Source organism: Gorilla gorilla, chromosome 8 (assembly GCF_029281585.2).
Source record: "Gorilla gorilla gorilla isolate KB3781 chromosome 8, NHGRI_mGorGor1-v2.1_pri, whole genome shotgun sequence".
Lineage (NCBI taxonomy): Eukaryota > Metazoa > Chordata > Mammalia > Primates > Hominidae > Gorilla > Gorilla gorilla.
Genome location: NC_073232.2, coordinates 35,041,538 through 35,057,627, shown reverse-complemented (window position 1 = coordinate 35,057,627; position 16,090 = coordinate 35,041,538). Strand labels below are relative to the sequence as shown.

Here is a 16,090-nt window from a genome sequence, read left to right as displayed (position 1 = left end):
TATATATCATATATATATGAGAGAGACATATATATCATATATATATGAGAGAGACATATATATCATATATATATATGAGAGACTATTATTCTAAGTGAAGTAACTCAGGAGTGGAAAAACAAACATCATATGTTCTCACTGATATATGAGAGCTAAGCTATGAGGATGCAAAGGCATAAGAATGATACAGTGGACTTTGGGGACTTGTGGGGAAGAACTGGAGCGGGGCAAGGGATAAAAGACTTCAAATATGGTGCAGTGTATACTGCTTGGGTGATGGGTGCACTAAAATCTCACAAATCACTACTAAAGAGCTTAGTTATGTAACCAAATACCACCTGTATCCTGATAACTATGGAAAAATTAAAAAAAAAATAAATAAAAATTAAAAAAGAAAAAATCCAAAAATTTGTATGAAATAATAAAAAACCTCAACTAACCAAAATAATTCTGAGGAAGAAAAATTTAGAGGCATCATTACTTCCTGATTTAAAACTACATGACAAAGTTGATAGTAATAAAAGCAGTATGGTACTGGCATAAAAACAGACACATAAACTAGTGGAATAGAAAAGAAAGCCCCCAAATAAACCCAAACATTTACAGTCAACTGATTTTTGACAGGGGCACTAAGAGGACATCATAAAGAAAGGATAGTTTTTCAATAAATGGTGCTGGGAAAACTGGATTTACACACACAAAATAATGAAATTTGATCCTTATCTTATACCATACACAAAAAATCACCTCGAAATGGATAAAAGATCTAACAAACTATAAACTACAAACTATCAGACTACAAACTATAAAATTTCTAGAAGAGAACATAGAGGAAAAGCTTCTGGACATTGGCATTGGCAATGATTTTTTGGATATCACATCAAATGCTCATGCAAAAAAAGCAAAGAAAGAAAATAAGACTATGTCAGAGTCAAAAGCTCCTGCATGGCAAAGGAAACAATCATCAAAATGAAATGGCAGCCTGTGGATTAGGAAAAAGCATTTGCAAACCATACATTACATGTTATATTATATATAACATTATTGTATATATAATTACATATAATATATATTATATATTTTATATATATAAAAGAAAAAAATGAAGTATATAAAACTTCAACAATAAAAAGTGTGACACTGGTGCATGAACAGACACTAAGGCCAAAGGAGCAGAACAGAAAATCAGAAGTAGACCAAACTGCATGAGGATATTTAGCATAGTATAAGTGTGGCATCTCAAATTTATGGAAAGAATGGGTTTTTAATAAGTGGTATTGGGATAACTGAATAGCTATATGACAAAAAGATACAATTTGATCCATTCATGGCAGTATAAATCAGAATAAATTCCAAATGCATAAGGAAAAAAGTGAATTAAATTCAATTAAGTAGTTGTTTTGAACTATGCAGTCTCACTCTTTTATAGAGAGATTAGGTTTAACCTTGAACCTACTGGTGTTTTGCAACACAAGATTCCTATAATCACAGAATTGGCAAAAATTTTAACATGACTAATTATAACCATATATATCATAATAAAAATTTTTACAGGCATAAATTGTAAACGATTTTTTTTCTTTTTTGGCCATTAATGTTATTAAAATACAATTTTATCTTACTTTAAGATCTTTACCTGGAAAATCAAAGTGTCTATCCTCAGCTTCCTTTTTTGAAAACAATTAAGGTATAATTTACATACAGTAAGAGTCACCCTTTATACTGTACAGCTCTGAGAGTTTTTACATGTGCCATCATGTAACCCCCATCGCAGTCTACATATAGGATAATTCCTTCACCACCCCAAATTGTCTCATGACTCTTTGCAGTGAACCCCTCTCTCCACCCCCATTTCCTGATAATCACTGATCTGTTTCTGTCTGTATTGTTTTAAATTTGCAAGAATGGCATGTAAACTGAATCACACAGTATGCAGTGTTTTGATTCTGGCTTCTTTGACTTGCATAATGCATTTGAGCTTCATCCAAAAATAATTATTTATTTATTTATTATTATTATTATTATTATTTGACACGGAGTCTTGCACTGTTGCCCAGGCTGGAGTGCAGTGGCGCAATCTCGGCTCACTGCAAGCTCTGCCTCCCAGGTTCATGCCATTCACGTCTCCCAGGTTCGTGCCATTCTCCTGCCTCAGCCACACAAGCACCTGGAACTACAGGTGCCTGCCACCACGCCTGGCTAATTTTTTGTATTTTTAGTACTGACGGAGTTTCAGTGTTAGCCAGGATGGTCTTGAACTCCTGACCTCTTGATCCACCCGCCTTGGCCTCCCAAAGTGCTGGGATTACAGGCATGAGCCACCGCACCCGGCCTCATCCAAAAATAATTAAATGGAATTCATTATTGCTTGTATCAGTGTTTGTTCTTTTTCCTTTTTTGTGACAGGGTCTTGTTCTGTCACCCAGGCTGGAGTGCGGTGGTGCCATCATAGCTCACTGCAGCCTCAACCTCCTTAGCTCAAGCAATCCTTCCACTTCAGCTTCCCAAGTAGCTGGGACTATAGGCATGTGCCATCATGCCTGGCTAACTTTTAAATTTTTTCATAGAGGGCTTGCTATGTTGCCCAGGCTGGTCTTGAACTCCTGGACTCAATGTTTATTCCTTTTTATTGCGGAGTAATGTTTCACTGTATGAATGTACTATAGTTTGTTTATTCCACTTTCTGGAGTTTGTAAATAAAGTCTCTATAAATCTTTGTCTATAGGTTTCTGTATAGGTTTTCATTTCGTGTGAATAAGCACATAGCTGTAAAACTGCTGGGTTGTATGGTAAGTGGAGCTTATAAGAAACATCCAAACTGTTTTCCAAAGTGGCTGTACCACTTTGCATTCTCACCAGAAATATTTGAGCATTCCAGTTGCTCCATATGAAACCCAATAGTCCCACAGATTTTTTTTTTTAATAAACATAGAAAATTGACCCTTCTGGTCTTGGAGCTTGAACTTTACAATTTGTTTTATCTGAGTTCCCTCCTGATGAACCACCTTCAGGCCTCTCATAAAAAGTATCTAAGAACTGAAACTCACTAGATCACCACATCCAGACAGTAAGATGCAGACCCCACATTCATCATTATTGCTTCCTTGTCTCTCCCTAGTTTCTGTGTTCTTACACATTCTTACATGTCTTCCCTGTTATGTAAACCCCTAGTTTTAATTGGTCAAAGAGATAAATTTGAGACAGCTCCCATTTCCTGGGTGCAGCACCCGATTAAAGCCTACTTCTTTGGCAATACTCATCATCTCAGTCATTGGCTTTCTGCGCAGCAAGTAGCAGGACCTAGACCAAACCCCTGGTGTTTCGGTAACACATATTGATATGGTTTGGCTCTGTGTCCCCACCAAAATCTCATCTTGATTTGTAATCCCCACATGTCTAGGGAAGGACCTGTAATCCCCTCATGTCAAGGGAGGTGACAGGAGGTGACTGGATCATGGGGCAGTTTCTCCCATGCTGTTCTCATGAGAGTGAGTGAATTCTCACAAGATCTGATGGTTTCATAAGTGTTGGGCAAGTTCCTCCTTCTCTCTTCTCTCTCCTGCTGCCATGTGAAGAGGGTCCTTGCTTGCCCTTCACCTTCTGCCATGATTGTAAGTTTCCTGACGCCTCCGAGTCATGCAAAACTGTGAGTCAATTAAACCTCTTTCCTTTATAAATTACCCAGTCTCGGAAAGTTCTTTATAGCAGTGTGAGAATGGAGTAATACACATATATTTTTCAGTACTTGGTATTGTTAGATTAAAAAACACTAGCCATTTTAGCCATTTTAATAGTTTTGTAATAGTGTTTTCTTGTGGTTTTAACTTGCATTCCCAAATGATACTGATGTTGAGCAACTTTTCATTTGTTTACGTACCATACATATCATCTTTGGTGAAGTGACTGTTCAAACATTATGTTTGTTTTTAAATTGTCATTTCATTTCTTATTGATTTGTATGAGTTGTTTTCATATACAAGTCCTTTACTAGTTGTGTGTCTTGCAAATATTTTCTCTGAGTCTGTGGGTTCTGTTTTCATTTTTGTAACAGTGTCCTCAGAGAATAGACATTCTTAATTTTGACAAAATCAAATTTTTCCATTTATAAATTATGCATTTTGTGTTGAATCTAAGAACTCTTTACCTAACTCAACATCACAAAGAACTTTTCCTATGTTTTCTTGTAGAAATTTTATGGCTTTTGGTTTTATGTTTAGATCTATGATCCATTTTGAGTTAAAAATTTGTATAACATGTGAGTATAGATTAATGTTCTTTTTTTTGTATGGGCCTATCCAATTATTTCAACACTATTTGTTGAAAAGACCACCTTTCTTAATTAATGAATTTTACAACTTTGTCAAAAATCAATAAACCATATATGAGTAGCCTCACTATTTTGTTCAGTCAGTCTGTATGTCATCCTTTCTTTAATGACACACTGTCTTGACTATTGCAGCTTTACAGCAAGTCTGGAAATAAGGTTGCATGAATCCTCCAACTTTGTTCTTTCTCAAGATTGTTTGGTTATTCTAGTTCCTTTGCCCTTCAATATATATTTTTGAGTCACCTTGTCAATTCCCACCAAAAAAAAAATCCTGTTTGGATTTTTATTGTAATTGCATTATATCTATAGATCAATTTGTAGAAGACTGACGTCTTAATAATATGGAGTCACTTAATCCATGATCATGATATATCTCTTCGTTTAAGTCTTTTATTTCTTTTAACTCTTTCAGTTTTCAGCAAACAAATCTTGCACATATAATATTTAGATCTACATAGTTCATGTTTTTTTGATTTTATTGTTAATGACACTTTTAAGATTCAATTTGCAATTGACCATTACTAGTATATACATATGGTATGTAAACACAATTGATTTTTGTATGTTGACTCTCTTTTAACCTGCTAGCAACAAAAGGAGAAAAAGTAAAGAAAGCATTCAATAAATGCACTGGGACTAAAAACAATGAAAATCACCTTTATAAGCCTTGCCTAATAAGTGTGATAAAAGTTGGAAAATCCTCAAAACAGAGTACATGCTTTTCATATTGCTCATTATTTTAAACTCTCAAAGGATAACAACTGTATTTTAAAATTTCAGTACATTATTAAATGTGAGATACTAGAGAATATTAATCTAATCAGTTATATTAAGTTATGAAATTCAACAAATATTTCTGATGGGACAGAGAAAAAAATAAATTATACCTTTCCAAGCACTGTCAGCTGCTGAACTAAAAGATGAGCATTTTCAGTCTTTCCAGCACCACTTTCTCCAGAAATAACAATGCACTATACATAGAAAAGAAAACTGTGAGAAGACCTTATCCTCAAAATTTAAGTGACATTTAAGTAACTACGAGGTAAATTTCTAAGAATGGGAGACTCTTCTTACCTGATCTGAATTATATGTTATCATAGATTGATATCCTAAGTCAGCCATTGCAAAAATGTGAGGAGGACTGGCAGTTCTCTTTGATCCGATATATAGTTTGGAATGCTAAAGGTTAAAAAGAATACATTTTGTAGGGCTTTTTGTTTTTATTTAAGTCCTGAATTATTTACAAATATAGCTCCAATTTTTAAAGCAAAGTATAAATAAAAACACCATTTCATTCCACCAAAATATTATTACATACATGTTACACACATATTGCACATATATCTAAATGTATAACTATGTAAAATAAGAGCCTGACACAAAACAGCCCAGAAATATGATATGACATAAAGTAATTTAAAAGATTCTGCATTCCACTTCCAAAGCAGAATGTAAGGTTTCAAAATTCCATTATGTATTTAAATGAAAGTGTACATTAAAAATAAGACGATCGGGTTTCAGTTTGTTAACTGCTCCTTGGACATAATAATGTCTCACACATGATGACCACTTTTTTTCCTTTCACATCATTTAACATACATTCTCTCATTTGATTTGTCCAAGATCACACAGTGAATTGATAGCAGGATTGCACTAAAACCCGTATCTCCTGAAACATAGGTCAAGGCTCATAAATTTACTGTTATTTCTGTAAATTTTAGGATGGCAAAAGATGACAGAGATATGTACTTTTCACACACAAAAACAACTATTAGGAACAGTATTAAATGAGTTTCTAGAGTACACAAATAGCCAGAAGAGAATGAGTCCAATTAAAAATGAAAAAGAACCTTGTTTAATTCCAGAATAGTATTCTATATGTAAGCCACCAGTGGTTAAATAATTGATAATTATATATTCATATTCATAAAACATGTTTGTGATATTAATGAAGCCAATAATACACCAAAAGGAATTTTTAACTCACAGTGACAATTTTTAAAGCCATTAAGTATGTATTATCTACATAAACAATGTAATTATACTTCTGATGCTCCCATCTCAGTTCAGCGGCAGAAATACATTAAGTACATACCTTTTTAAGCAGACTTAAGTATATGCTTTTAAAGGCATCTGTTTAGTGATACAATATTTACTGTAGAGCCGTTACCAATAACTGAATGTAATTAACACTCTGGCACACGCATTTGGAGAAAGGAAGACCACAAACTGCACCCAGATTGACTCCATCTTCTATTTTTCCTAGTTCTATGTTTTAACAAAAATTATGTAACTGTTTATTCAAAATACTGGATAAAATTTTCTGGCATTCATTTAAATTAATTTAAGTATCTGAATGTATAATTATGTGTATGAAGTAACAGAATGCACCCCATACGACATACCTTTGTGGAGTAAAGACCCAGACTCTGAAAAGGGTTAAGAGCAATGAGTATGTCTCCCACATAGATATAGATCTGATCTCTGGAATAACACTTCTCCAGTTGCTCTGAGACTGTATTCTGCAATAAAATAAAATAATTTCTCCTTCTTAAAAATTATTTGTGGTCAACTACAATTTAAAAAGTAAACAATAATAAACAGAACATCTGGAATCTGGACGAAGGATTAGAAAAACAGACACATTGATAGTAAAAAATATGTAACATCAGCTCTGCAAGTACTCATTCACTTGACAGCCATTTTCTTTGGTTTTGAGAGCCACAGAGGATGTCATTGTTACCTGCATTTTCCAAAGGACATATTACATGTCACAGGACTTTTAAATACATAATGCTTTCAAGAAAAGAAGTAATAGCAGTAAGTGATGTAAAGATTAAAAACGAAGTAAAGAGAAAAAGGAAGGGAAGATAAAGTGAACATGATTTAATTCCAAATCAAGGTGATCCAGTGGCTTTATGGAATGTCCTAGTCCTTTTATTTTTTCAGACTTTTGGCTTTATGAAGTACTATGAAAAATTTTAAAATGTAATTTTCATAGTTGATAAGTCATTTGAGTAAATGAATTGATTTTGATAATGTCGGAAACCACCATTTACAGTACATGACACAAGAGAGGAGCAAAAGATCTTAGGTCCAAAAAGAAACTAAAAATAAAATATAGACAATAGAAACAAACCCACCATTTAATATATTAATATATTGGTCAACAACATGATTAGTGAAAACTTCTTTGTAATCCACAAGCCTAGGAATTCACATTATTAAAAAATTTTATATGTAAGAATTCAGAAAGGTGCTGCAATCTCTGACTTGCCAACATAATTTGATTTCAAGATGTTTGATGTTCTTGAGATTATTTTGAGGAAGTACTTGAGTTGTTTATGCAACCCTAAATTTACCAAATGACTACCTCTATTCAGAACTTACCTCTTGATTGGTACATTTCTGAGTCAAATGTTCAGGCATGTATCAGCAGTGTAAAAAAAAATAAAAAGGTGTTCATCAGGCAGGACAGAAGTCCTGACCTTCTGCTAAAAAGAGGGTATTTATTTCTCTAATGATCTGACTATGTGGAATAAAGAAGGGTGAGGGGAAAGGAGGCTGAGACTAGAATTTAATAGCTTGGATCCGTACCTTCACAAAAAATGTTTGAAATACTTCTGAGATAATTGGAATAAGGAGTTCCAAGCAGAATTCAATACCCCCGAAAGATAAGCTGTGTGAAACAAGGGTTTTGTGATCCCATGAGGAAGAACACTGACCATGGTAACAGACAGGCTGTTGAGGTATCCCAGAGTTTCTGGGTACAGCCACTGAGAGCTGAAACGGGAGAGGACAAAGCGGGAGGCCACCACATGGTGGTTACAACAGGCTGACTGCTCTTTGAATACAATAAATCATATCTTTGAGACTCCCACAAATAATGAGAAAGAAGGAAGATCTGTGGCCTAACAACTTACACTGCGAGGACCTCACCCCTGTCAGTTGAGCATCAGACAAAAATGAACACTAGGCTGGAAAGATCTGGAAATTTGAGTTATAGAGATTAAAACTGAAGATAAGAGAAATAATAGGAAGCTAAGAGACAAAGAAAGCATGAGACTTACAGATGGGAGACATGGGCAGAGTGAGTGTTAAGATTCTTAATAACCATCATAATCTATATATTCCTTCCCCTTCTACCAATACCCATGTCTTCTATAAATTAACAAAACATCTGGAATGTCTAAGTTTAATTAAACCGAAATTCTTACCTCATCCAAAACTTCTAGGGTTGCTAAATCATCTACATCCTTCAGATTGGATATTAGAGGTCGGTTGAAGTTCCCTTTCTTTGTGTGAATACGTTCATGTCTGTGGAGAAAACGCTTTCTGATTTAAGAATTGATTACTGCTCATAGTGGAAAAAAGTTTTAGATACATATGATACTGAAAATCCTCTAGGAATCTGTTTATTAAATTCAATGATAAGATACCAGAAAATATCCTAATATATTTGATCTTTACTGTTTGTTTACTCCTCTCCATTGGAAAAATGCAAATTACAGAATTTACTTCATGGATGATCAAGAGTACATAATTTCCTTCAAGAACTATCTTTATATAATTTGTTTTAAAGCTTCCTCTAAATTTCTGTGTGATTGAATCTGTTACAAGGTGATGAGGCTGAAGGGTTTGAATTCATTACATTCCTAATTTTGTTGGAGATAGTGTTAGGTCATTGGTGATCAAGGTATGGTTATTTTTAATTACTATTCAGCAAAATTTAACAGGAATACAAAATAAATCACATTATAAATTTTCAAAAGGTTAGATGTGTGTAAAAATAGATTTCATGTACCAAAAAGTTTATTTTCAAAGTAAAACATTTCAACAACTTTCAAAAACAGCATAAAGATCTTGATTTAACACAAAGGAGAAGTTGCTGAGATAAACACAATGGTTTATTTAAACTTTTCTGGACATCCATTTTATTTTGGGGATAATTGCATTTCTGGTATTTATTTTTGGACATACTCTTAAGTATCTGGATTTGCCCCTTGGTAAAAGGGGAAGGAATATATAGATTATGAGGGTTATTAAGAATCTTAACACTTACTCAGAAAACTGTAATGGTTTCTTATTGCTTAGAAATTTAAGCCTATTAATAAACTGCCCGTTCCCCTATCTAAGCCCACTGCTCCTTTTGTATACTATAATAGCTTCTGTCCTCTCTCATTTAGGGAAGGACATCACTCCCACTGCTTTTTCTCTCATGCCTACATCATTGAATTTTCTCTGTTATATCACCCACCCCACAAACAACAACAAACTGCCTCCCCTGACTTCCAGTTTCCTCCATCTGCTGTTCTATTTCTTTGCTTTATAGTAAAAATCCTCAAAAGAATTATGTATACTTTTTTTTTTTTTTTTTTTTTGGAGATGGAGTCTCGCTCTGTCACCCAGGCTGGAATGCTGTGGCGTGATCTCAGCTCACTGCAACCTCCGCCTCCCAGGTTCATGTGATTCTCCTGCCTCAGCTTCCCGAGTGGCTGGGATTACAGGCGTGGCCACCACGCTCAGCTAATTTTTTTGCATTTTTAATAGAGACAGGGTTTCACCATGTGGGCCAGGCTGGTCTCGAACTTCTGACCTCAAGTGATCTGCCCGCTTTGGCCTCCCAGTATGCTTGGATTATAGGTGTGAGCCACCATGCTCAGCATATACTTAGTTTCTTCAGGCTTTCATCTTGACACTCTATGGAAGCAGCTTTTGTTAAGGACTCTATTGACCTTTACATTGCTAAATCCAATGGTCAATTTTAAGTCCTCATTTTACCTAATCTACCAGGAGCATTTAACAAAGGCATTCTTGAATACCTTTGCCTTGGTTTCCTGTAAGTCTCTCTTGATTCTCTTCCTTAACTCACTGGTATCTCTGAGTATCTTTTTCTGTTTTTTCCTTATCTTTCTGTTACACTTTGGGGGTCTCCCAAGTTTCAGTTCTTGAAGTTATCTTCTCTACATTCACTTCCTTATATCATAGCCTTACACACCGCTCATTCACTGATAACTACTACTCCAGACTTCTGCATCTAAATGCTTATTTGATATTTCACTTGGAGAGACAGACACATCCCAAACCACACTCCTAAATACTCTGTCTCCAAACCTACTCCTTCCTATGATTCTTCATCTCAGTCAACGGTGACTCCTTTCTTCTGATTGTTCAGGATGTTAGAGACATCCTTGGCTTTTCTGTTTCTCACACCCCTAATGCAATCTGTATACAAATTCCATCAGCTCTATCATCAAATTCTATCTAGGGCTAGACATTTCTCCCCACCATCCCCCCACTATATTTCTTCTCACTGCTGCAACAGCCTCCCAAGAGGTTTGCCTGCTGCCATCTTTACCTTCTGACACTCTTCCCAACACTGCAGCCAGAGTGATCTTTAAAAAAGTATGTCAGATCATGTCACTACTCTGCTCAAAGTTCCTGATCTTACCATTATTACTCAAAGGAATATCCAATGCCTTACCATGGCCTACAAGGCCCATATGATTTGTGCATCTGTGCCTCCCTCAATACCCCTATTACTTCTCTAACATCATCTGTTTCTAATATCCCTCCTACTCAATTCTTTCCAACCTCATTGGCTTCCTTGCTGTTTCTTGAACACATTAAGCATGCTTCTACCTCACAGCTTTGGTATTTGCTGTTCCCTCTGAGTGGAATGCCATTTTCTTTGATATCTGTAAAGCTCTTTCTTGCTTCCCATGGGCTTCTTTCAATATTATATTAATCAGAGTATTTTCCTGGTGAGCCCTTGTCAATTAGTGGCTTCTCTCCAGAATCTCTCATCACCCTTTTCCTGCTCTATTTTTAGCCATTGCCTTCTCCCCCAATTTTCCTCATCACCTCTCATATTCTACCTTGTCCTCTGTCTTCTCCTATTAGATTGTAATTAATATAATGCCAATCTAGATTTTATTGTACTAGTAAGACAGAGTACCTGTATTGTTCACCGCTGTGTCCCCAGCAGCTGTTAACAGTGCCTGACATGCAGTAGGCACTCAATAAATATTTTTTCAATGACTAATTACAGGAAACTCATTCAAGGCCTTCCATAACATTACACAATCTGTCTTTCCAGTGTATTTGCCAGAAAATACACTTTTACACTTTAGCTTAACTGGACTTGTTTCTGTTTCTTAAACTATACATCCCTGTGCTTTCTTCACCTGTCATTTTGTTCTTGTTGTTTCCTCCTCAGCCCAATCTGTATGATAAAACTTTATTCACTTTTCACAATCCACCTTAAATGTCACCTTTTACGCTCCTCAGCACAATTCTACACATCCTTTAGGACAGATATCTTAGTTAAATGTCATTTCAGTCATTCATTTGTGTGCTGGCCTTATACCCTTTACTAGATTGTAAATTTCCTAGGATAGGAATATCTTTTCAACATATGGTGCTGGAACAATTGGACATTCACATGCAAAAAAAAAGTGACTCAAGACACTGACCTTTCAGCTTTTACAAATATTAACTCAAAATAAATCACATATCTAAATGTAAAATGTAAAACTATAAAACTCCAGAAGATAACATAGGAAAAAATCTAGATACCTTTGGGTTTGGAAATAAGTTTTTATATGCAACACCAACAATGCCATCCATGAAATAAAAAATTGATAAATTGGGCTTCACTAAAATTATAAACATCTGCACTGTGCAAGTTTATTTTAATAAAAAATGAAAACAAAAAATTCTCTCCAATCACACTTCTTTGGACTGTGTCATTTTCCTGCCAGGACACTGACTACTAGATCCAGCCAGCCATTGACTTCTCTTCAGCTCCAATGTTGCAGATTTCTGATCACAGAACTCACACATGAAAGATTAGAGTTTTCCCTCCACTGGACCCTGAAGTTACTCATTAATTATTTATCCCTCCGCAGGAGACTTCCTAGCTCATTTTAGATAGCAGTCGTCCAAAAATGTCTACCTTTCAAGCTTCCAATATCTATTTTCCCTCTTCTTCAACGGAAGCTAATACAAACTCACTCAAGTTTCTTCCCTTTTATCTCAAAATGTTAGTATATTTTCATCTATCTTCTCCTCATATTCCTTCACCCCCATACACACTTCTTTTTCACTTTCCAGGGTGGAAGTGCCACCTTTCTTTTCCAGGGTTAACCTGCCCCACCTGTCTTTCGATTTTCTTTCCTGTGTAGCTTGCTGTATCATGCCATCAGAAGCTTCCTTTCCACAGATCCATATTCTCAGTTGATCACATCTTCTATCATCCTAAGGTGTACAGTCCTCAATTTGCTGCTTTCTTGTTAAGAAAATAAAAACCAAGCCACAGACTGGGAGAAACTATTTGCAAATCATGTTTCTGATGTTTAAAAAAAATGTATCTAATGACAGAAATAGTGATTCCTCCATAATTTTGTTTTTTTTTTTTTTTTTTTTTGAGACGGCATCTCACTCTGTCGCCAGGCCAGAGTGCAGTGGTGTGATCTCGGCTCACTGCAACCTCTGCCTCCTGGGTTCAAGCAATTCTCCTGCCTCAGCCTCCCGAGTAGCTGAGACTACAGGCGCGCTACCATGCCTGGCTAATTTTTGTACTTTTAGTAGAGACGGGGTTTCACCATGTTAGCCAGGATGGTCTCAATCTCCTGACCTCGTGATCTGCCCGCCTCAGCCTCCCAAAATGCTGGGATTACAAGATTCCTCCATAATTTTTATACCACTTAAAAAAATTATACACTTGTGTGGATAATTTAGTTAATATTTGAAGTCCTTACTAGAATGTAAGCATCAAGATCTGCAAAACTATGCCTTTAGCTTCTTGTGGTATCCCATGAATAAGGAGATTGTTTAGAATAGTGTAGTTTCTCGATAAACTTTAGTTGAATGACTAAGTGACTGTATATCCCCCCACAACGTCCGGCATGGAATTTGCACATAGTTGGTCTCCACATTTGCTGAATTGAACAAGTATAATCTTATTTACTCTCCTATTTTCAAAGCGATTCTTATAAGTATAACCATTTTTGATATATTCTTTTTAAGACAAAAGAGGAAGAAATCCAATTATCCATTTAATTGAAGGGCCCTGAATTTTCTGTCTGTTTTTATGGACCCATTTGGCTGCTACAGACTGTTACTGGAGAACAATAGGGAGTGGATGGTGAGGAGCAGAGGGATCAATACTTGGCTGGTTGGTGCCCTCACTCTTCCACTCTTGTGAATTCATCCTCTATGATGTTTTTGGTATTAGCCGTCAAAAACTTAGAAAAGATTTGGTCATTGTGATGATTAAAACAACCTCAGATGGCTCCCTATCTTCTATGGTACAACTTAAAAATTTCTTGGCATGGATTTCATGGACCTTCACAATCTTGCCTTAAACAACCTTTCCAGCATTATTCTCCATCAGCTCTGTACAGAAGGGCTCTTAATATACCAAGCATTTTCAAGACTCTGTACTTTGTTCATTCCATTTCTCTACCTGGAATTATTTTCCTTCCATGCTCAGCAAAATTCTACGTATCCTTCAAAGTTAGGCTTAAATTACCCTCTCTGTGAAGACACTGCAGGTCTTTCCAGAGAGAATACACCACTAGTTGAGAAGTTCTCATATTTAATGAAGTCTATACATGTTCATTGTTCCTGCTGTACCTTGAGAAAGTTGTGTGTAGAAATCAAGTGTTATTCATCCTTTTATGTCTTGATACAAAGATGCAAAAAACAAGGTGTCGGCCGGGCGTGGTGGCTCACACCTGTAATCCCAGCACTTTGGGAGGTTGAGGCGGGCAGATCATGAGGTCAGGAGATCGAGACCATCCTGGCTAACACGGTGAAACCCCGTCTGTACTAAAAATACAAAAAATTAGCTGGGCGCGGTGGCAGGCGCCTGTAGTCCCAGCTACCCGGGAGGCTGAGGCAGGAGAATGGCATGAACCCAGGAGGCGGAGGTTGCAGTGAGCCGAGATTGCACCCCTGTACTCCAGCCTGGGTGACAGAGTGAGACTCCGTCTCAAAAATAAAATAAAATAAAATAAAAATAAAAATAAAAAGTTGTCTTGAATCTTCATTACCTTAATTCAATACCCATGTTTGCCTGAAACCAACTGAATGTTTGGGGTTTGGATAGAAAATAGCTTTAAATCATTTTTCTTTGTATAATATTGGGCATTTCTTAAAATGAGTAAGTCCATCTACCTTTTCACAAGAACATCTAAGTGTTTCCATAATTGTTATACATCAGTGAATATCTAATCAATCATGACTGCTTATTTTTCTGGTTAATTTTCATGTTTCCAGTATTAAATAAGTTTTAAAATATGCATACAATGATTTGTCAGATTTAGCTACATGCCAAGTGCCATATATTAGAATTGTAAGGAAAACATATTTTGATAGTTAAAGTAACAAATTTATGGAAAGTGATAGCTGTGAATTTTGGAAGGGCATTGGCTTTAGAATATTCTTGTATCACTGTCTTTTGTTTGTTTGTTTGTTTGTTTGTTTGAGATGGAGTCTCACTCTGTCACCCAGGTTGGAGTGCAGTGGGGAGATCTCAGTTCACTGCAACCTCTGCCTTCCGGGTTCAAGCGATTCTCCTGCCTCAGCCTCCTGAGTAACTGGGATTACAGGCACCCGCCACCATGCCAGGCTAATTTTTGTATTTTATTTATTTATTTATTTATTGAGATGGAGTTTCGCTCCTTTTGCCCAGGCTGTAGTGCAATGGTACGATCTTCGCTCACCACAACCTCTGCCTCCCGGGTTCAAGCGATTCTCCTGCCTCAGCCTCCCAAGTAGCTGGGATTACAGGCATGCGCCACCATACTTGGCTAATTTTTTGTATTTTTAGTAGAGATGGGGTTTCTCTATGTTGGTTAGGTTGGTCTGGAACTCCTGACTTCAGGTGATCCGCCTGCCTCGGCCTCCCAAAGTGCTGGGATTACGGGTGTGAGCCACCACACCCAGCCTAAGTTTTGTATTTTTAGTAGAGATGAGGTTTCACCACTTTGGCCAGGCTGGTCTCAAACTCCTGACCTCAAGTGATCTGTCCACCTCGGCCTTCCAAAGTGTCATTGTTGTTTTAATAAAAATCTAAGTATGCAGTTCAATCCAACTCATATTTATTGAGACCCTGCCACATGCAAGCATTTTCCCAGGTGTTGTGGGGTTATTGAATGTGGAAAAATATCCAGGTTGTACAATCAATGAGTTTCAAACAAATATTTTTAAAAAACACAAAGTATACGGCAAATGCCAACATTAAAGTAATATATGAAGTGGAAATAGCAAGGAGGGAAAATTAATTCCATTTTGGAACAGTGGGTACAGTTCTTAGCATATTTAGCATTTAATCTTGGTCTTTAAGTAGAAGTAGGATTCCAGTAACCTGAGGAAGAGTGTTTCTATGTAGGGGTGGTGACTGATGGGTGAAATAAATTAATATAATTCATCACATCAATAGGCTATAAAGGAAAAATGACATGATCATATCAATAGATGCAGAGAAAGCATCTGACAAAATTCAACCTCTTTTCATGATAAAAACTCCCAGTAAATGAGCCACAGAAGGGAGCTTCCTTAACTTCATAAACAACATGTAAAATAGCCTACAGTTACAATACATAATGATGAGAAATTAGAAGCTTTCCTGCTAAGATCAGAAACAAAGCAAGGATGTTCTCTCTCTACACTCCTTTTCATTATCATAGTGGAAGTCATAGCTAATGCAATAAGACCAAAAAATGACTTAAAAGGTATACTGATAGAGAAGAAAGA

General features: G+C 36.2%; 1 protein-coding gene across 3 annotated transcripts in view; it reads right to left on the bottom strand.

Annotated features, from left to right (window-relative positions):
- Positions 1-16,090, bottom strand: part of MYO3A (myosin IIIA) — a 282,515-nt gene that overhangs the window by 140,037 nt on the left and 126,388 nt on the right. For all 3 annotated transcript variants that reach the window (XM_019034337.4, XM_055353315.2, XM_063709962.1), the window contains 4 exons: positions 8,545-8,644; positions 6,733-6,849; positions 5,402-5,506; positions 5,215-5,298 (listed from right to left, as the gene is read on the bottom strand). In XM_019034337.4, coding sequence (XP_018889882.2) covers positions 5,215-5,298; positions 5,402-5,506; positions 6,733-6,849; positions 8,545-8,644 — 406 coding nt within the window. The remainder of the gene's footprint in view (positions 1-5,214; positions 5,299-5,401; positions 5,507-6,732; positions 6,850-8,544; positions 8,645-16,090) is intronic.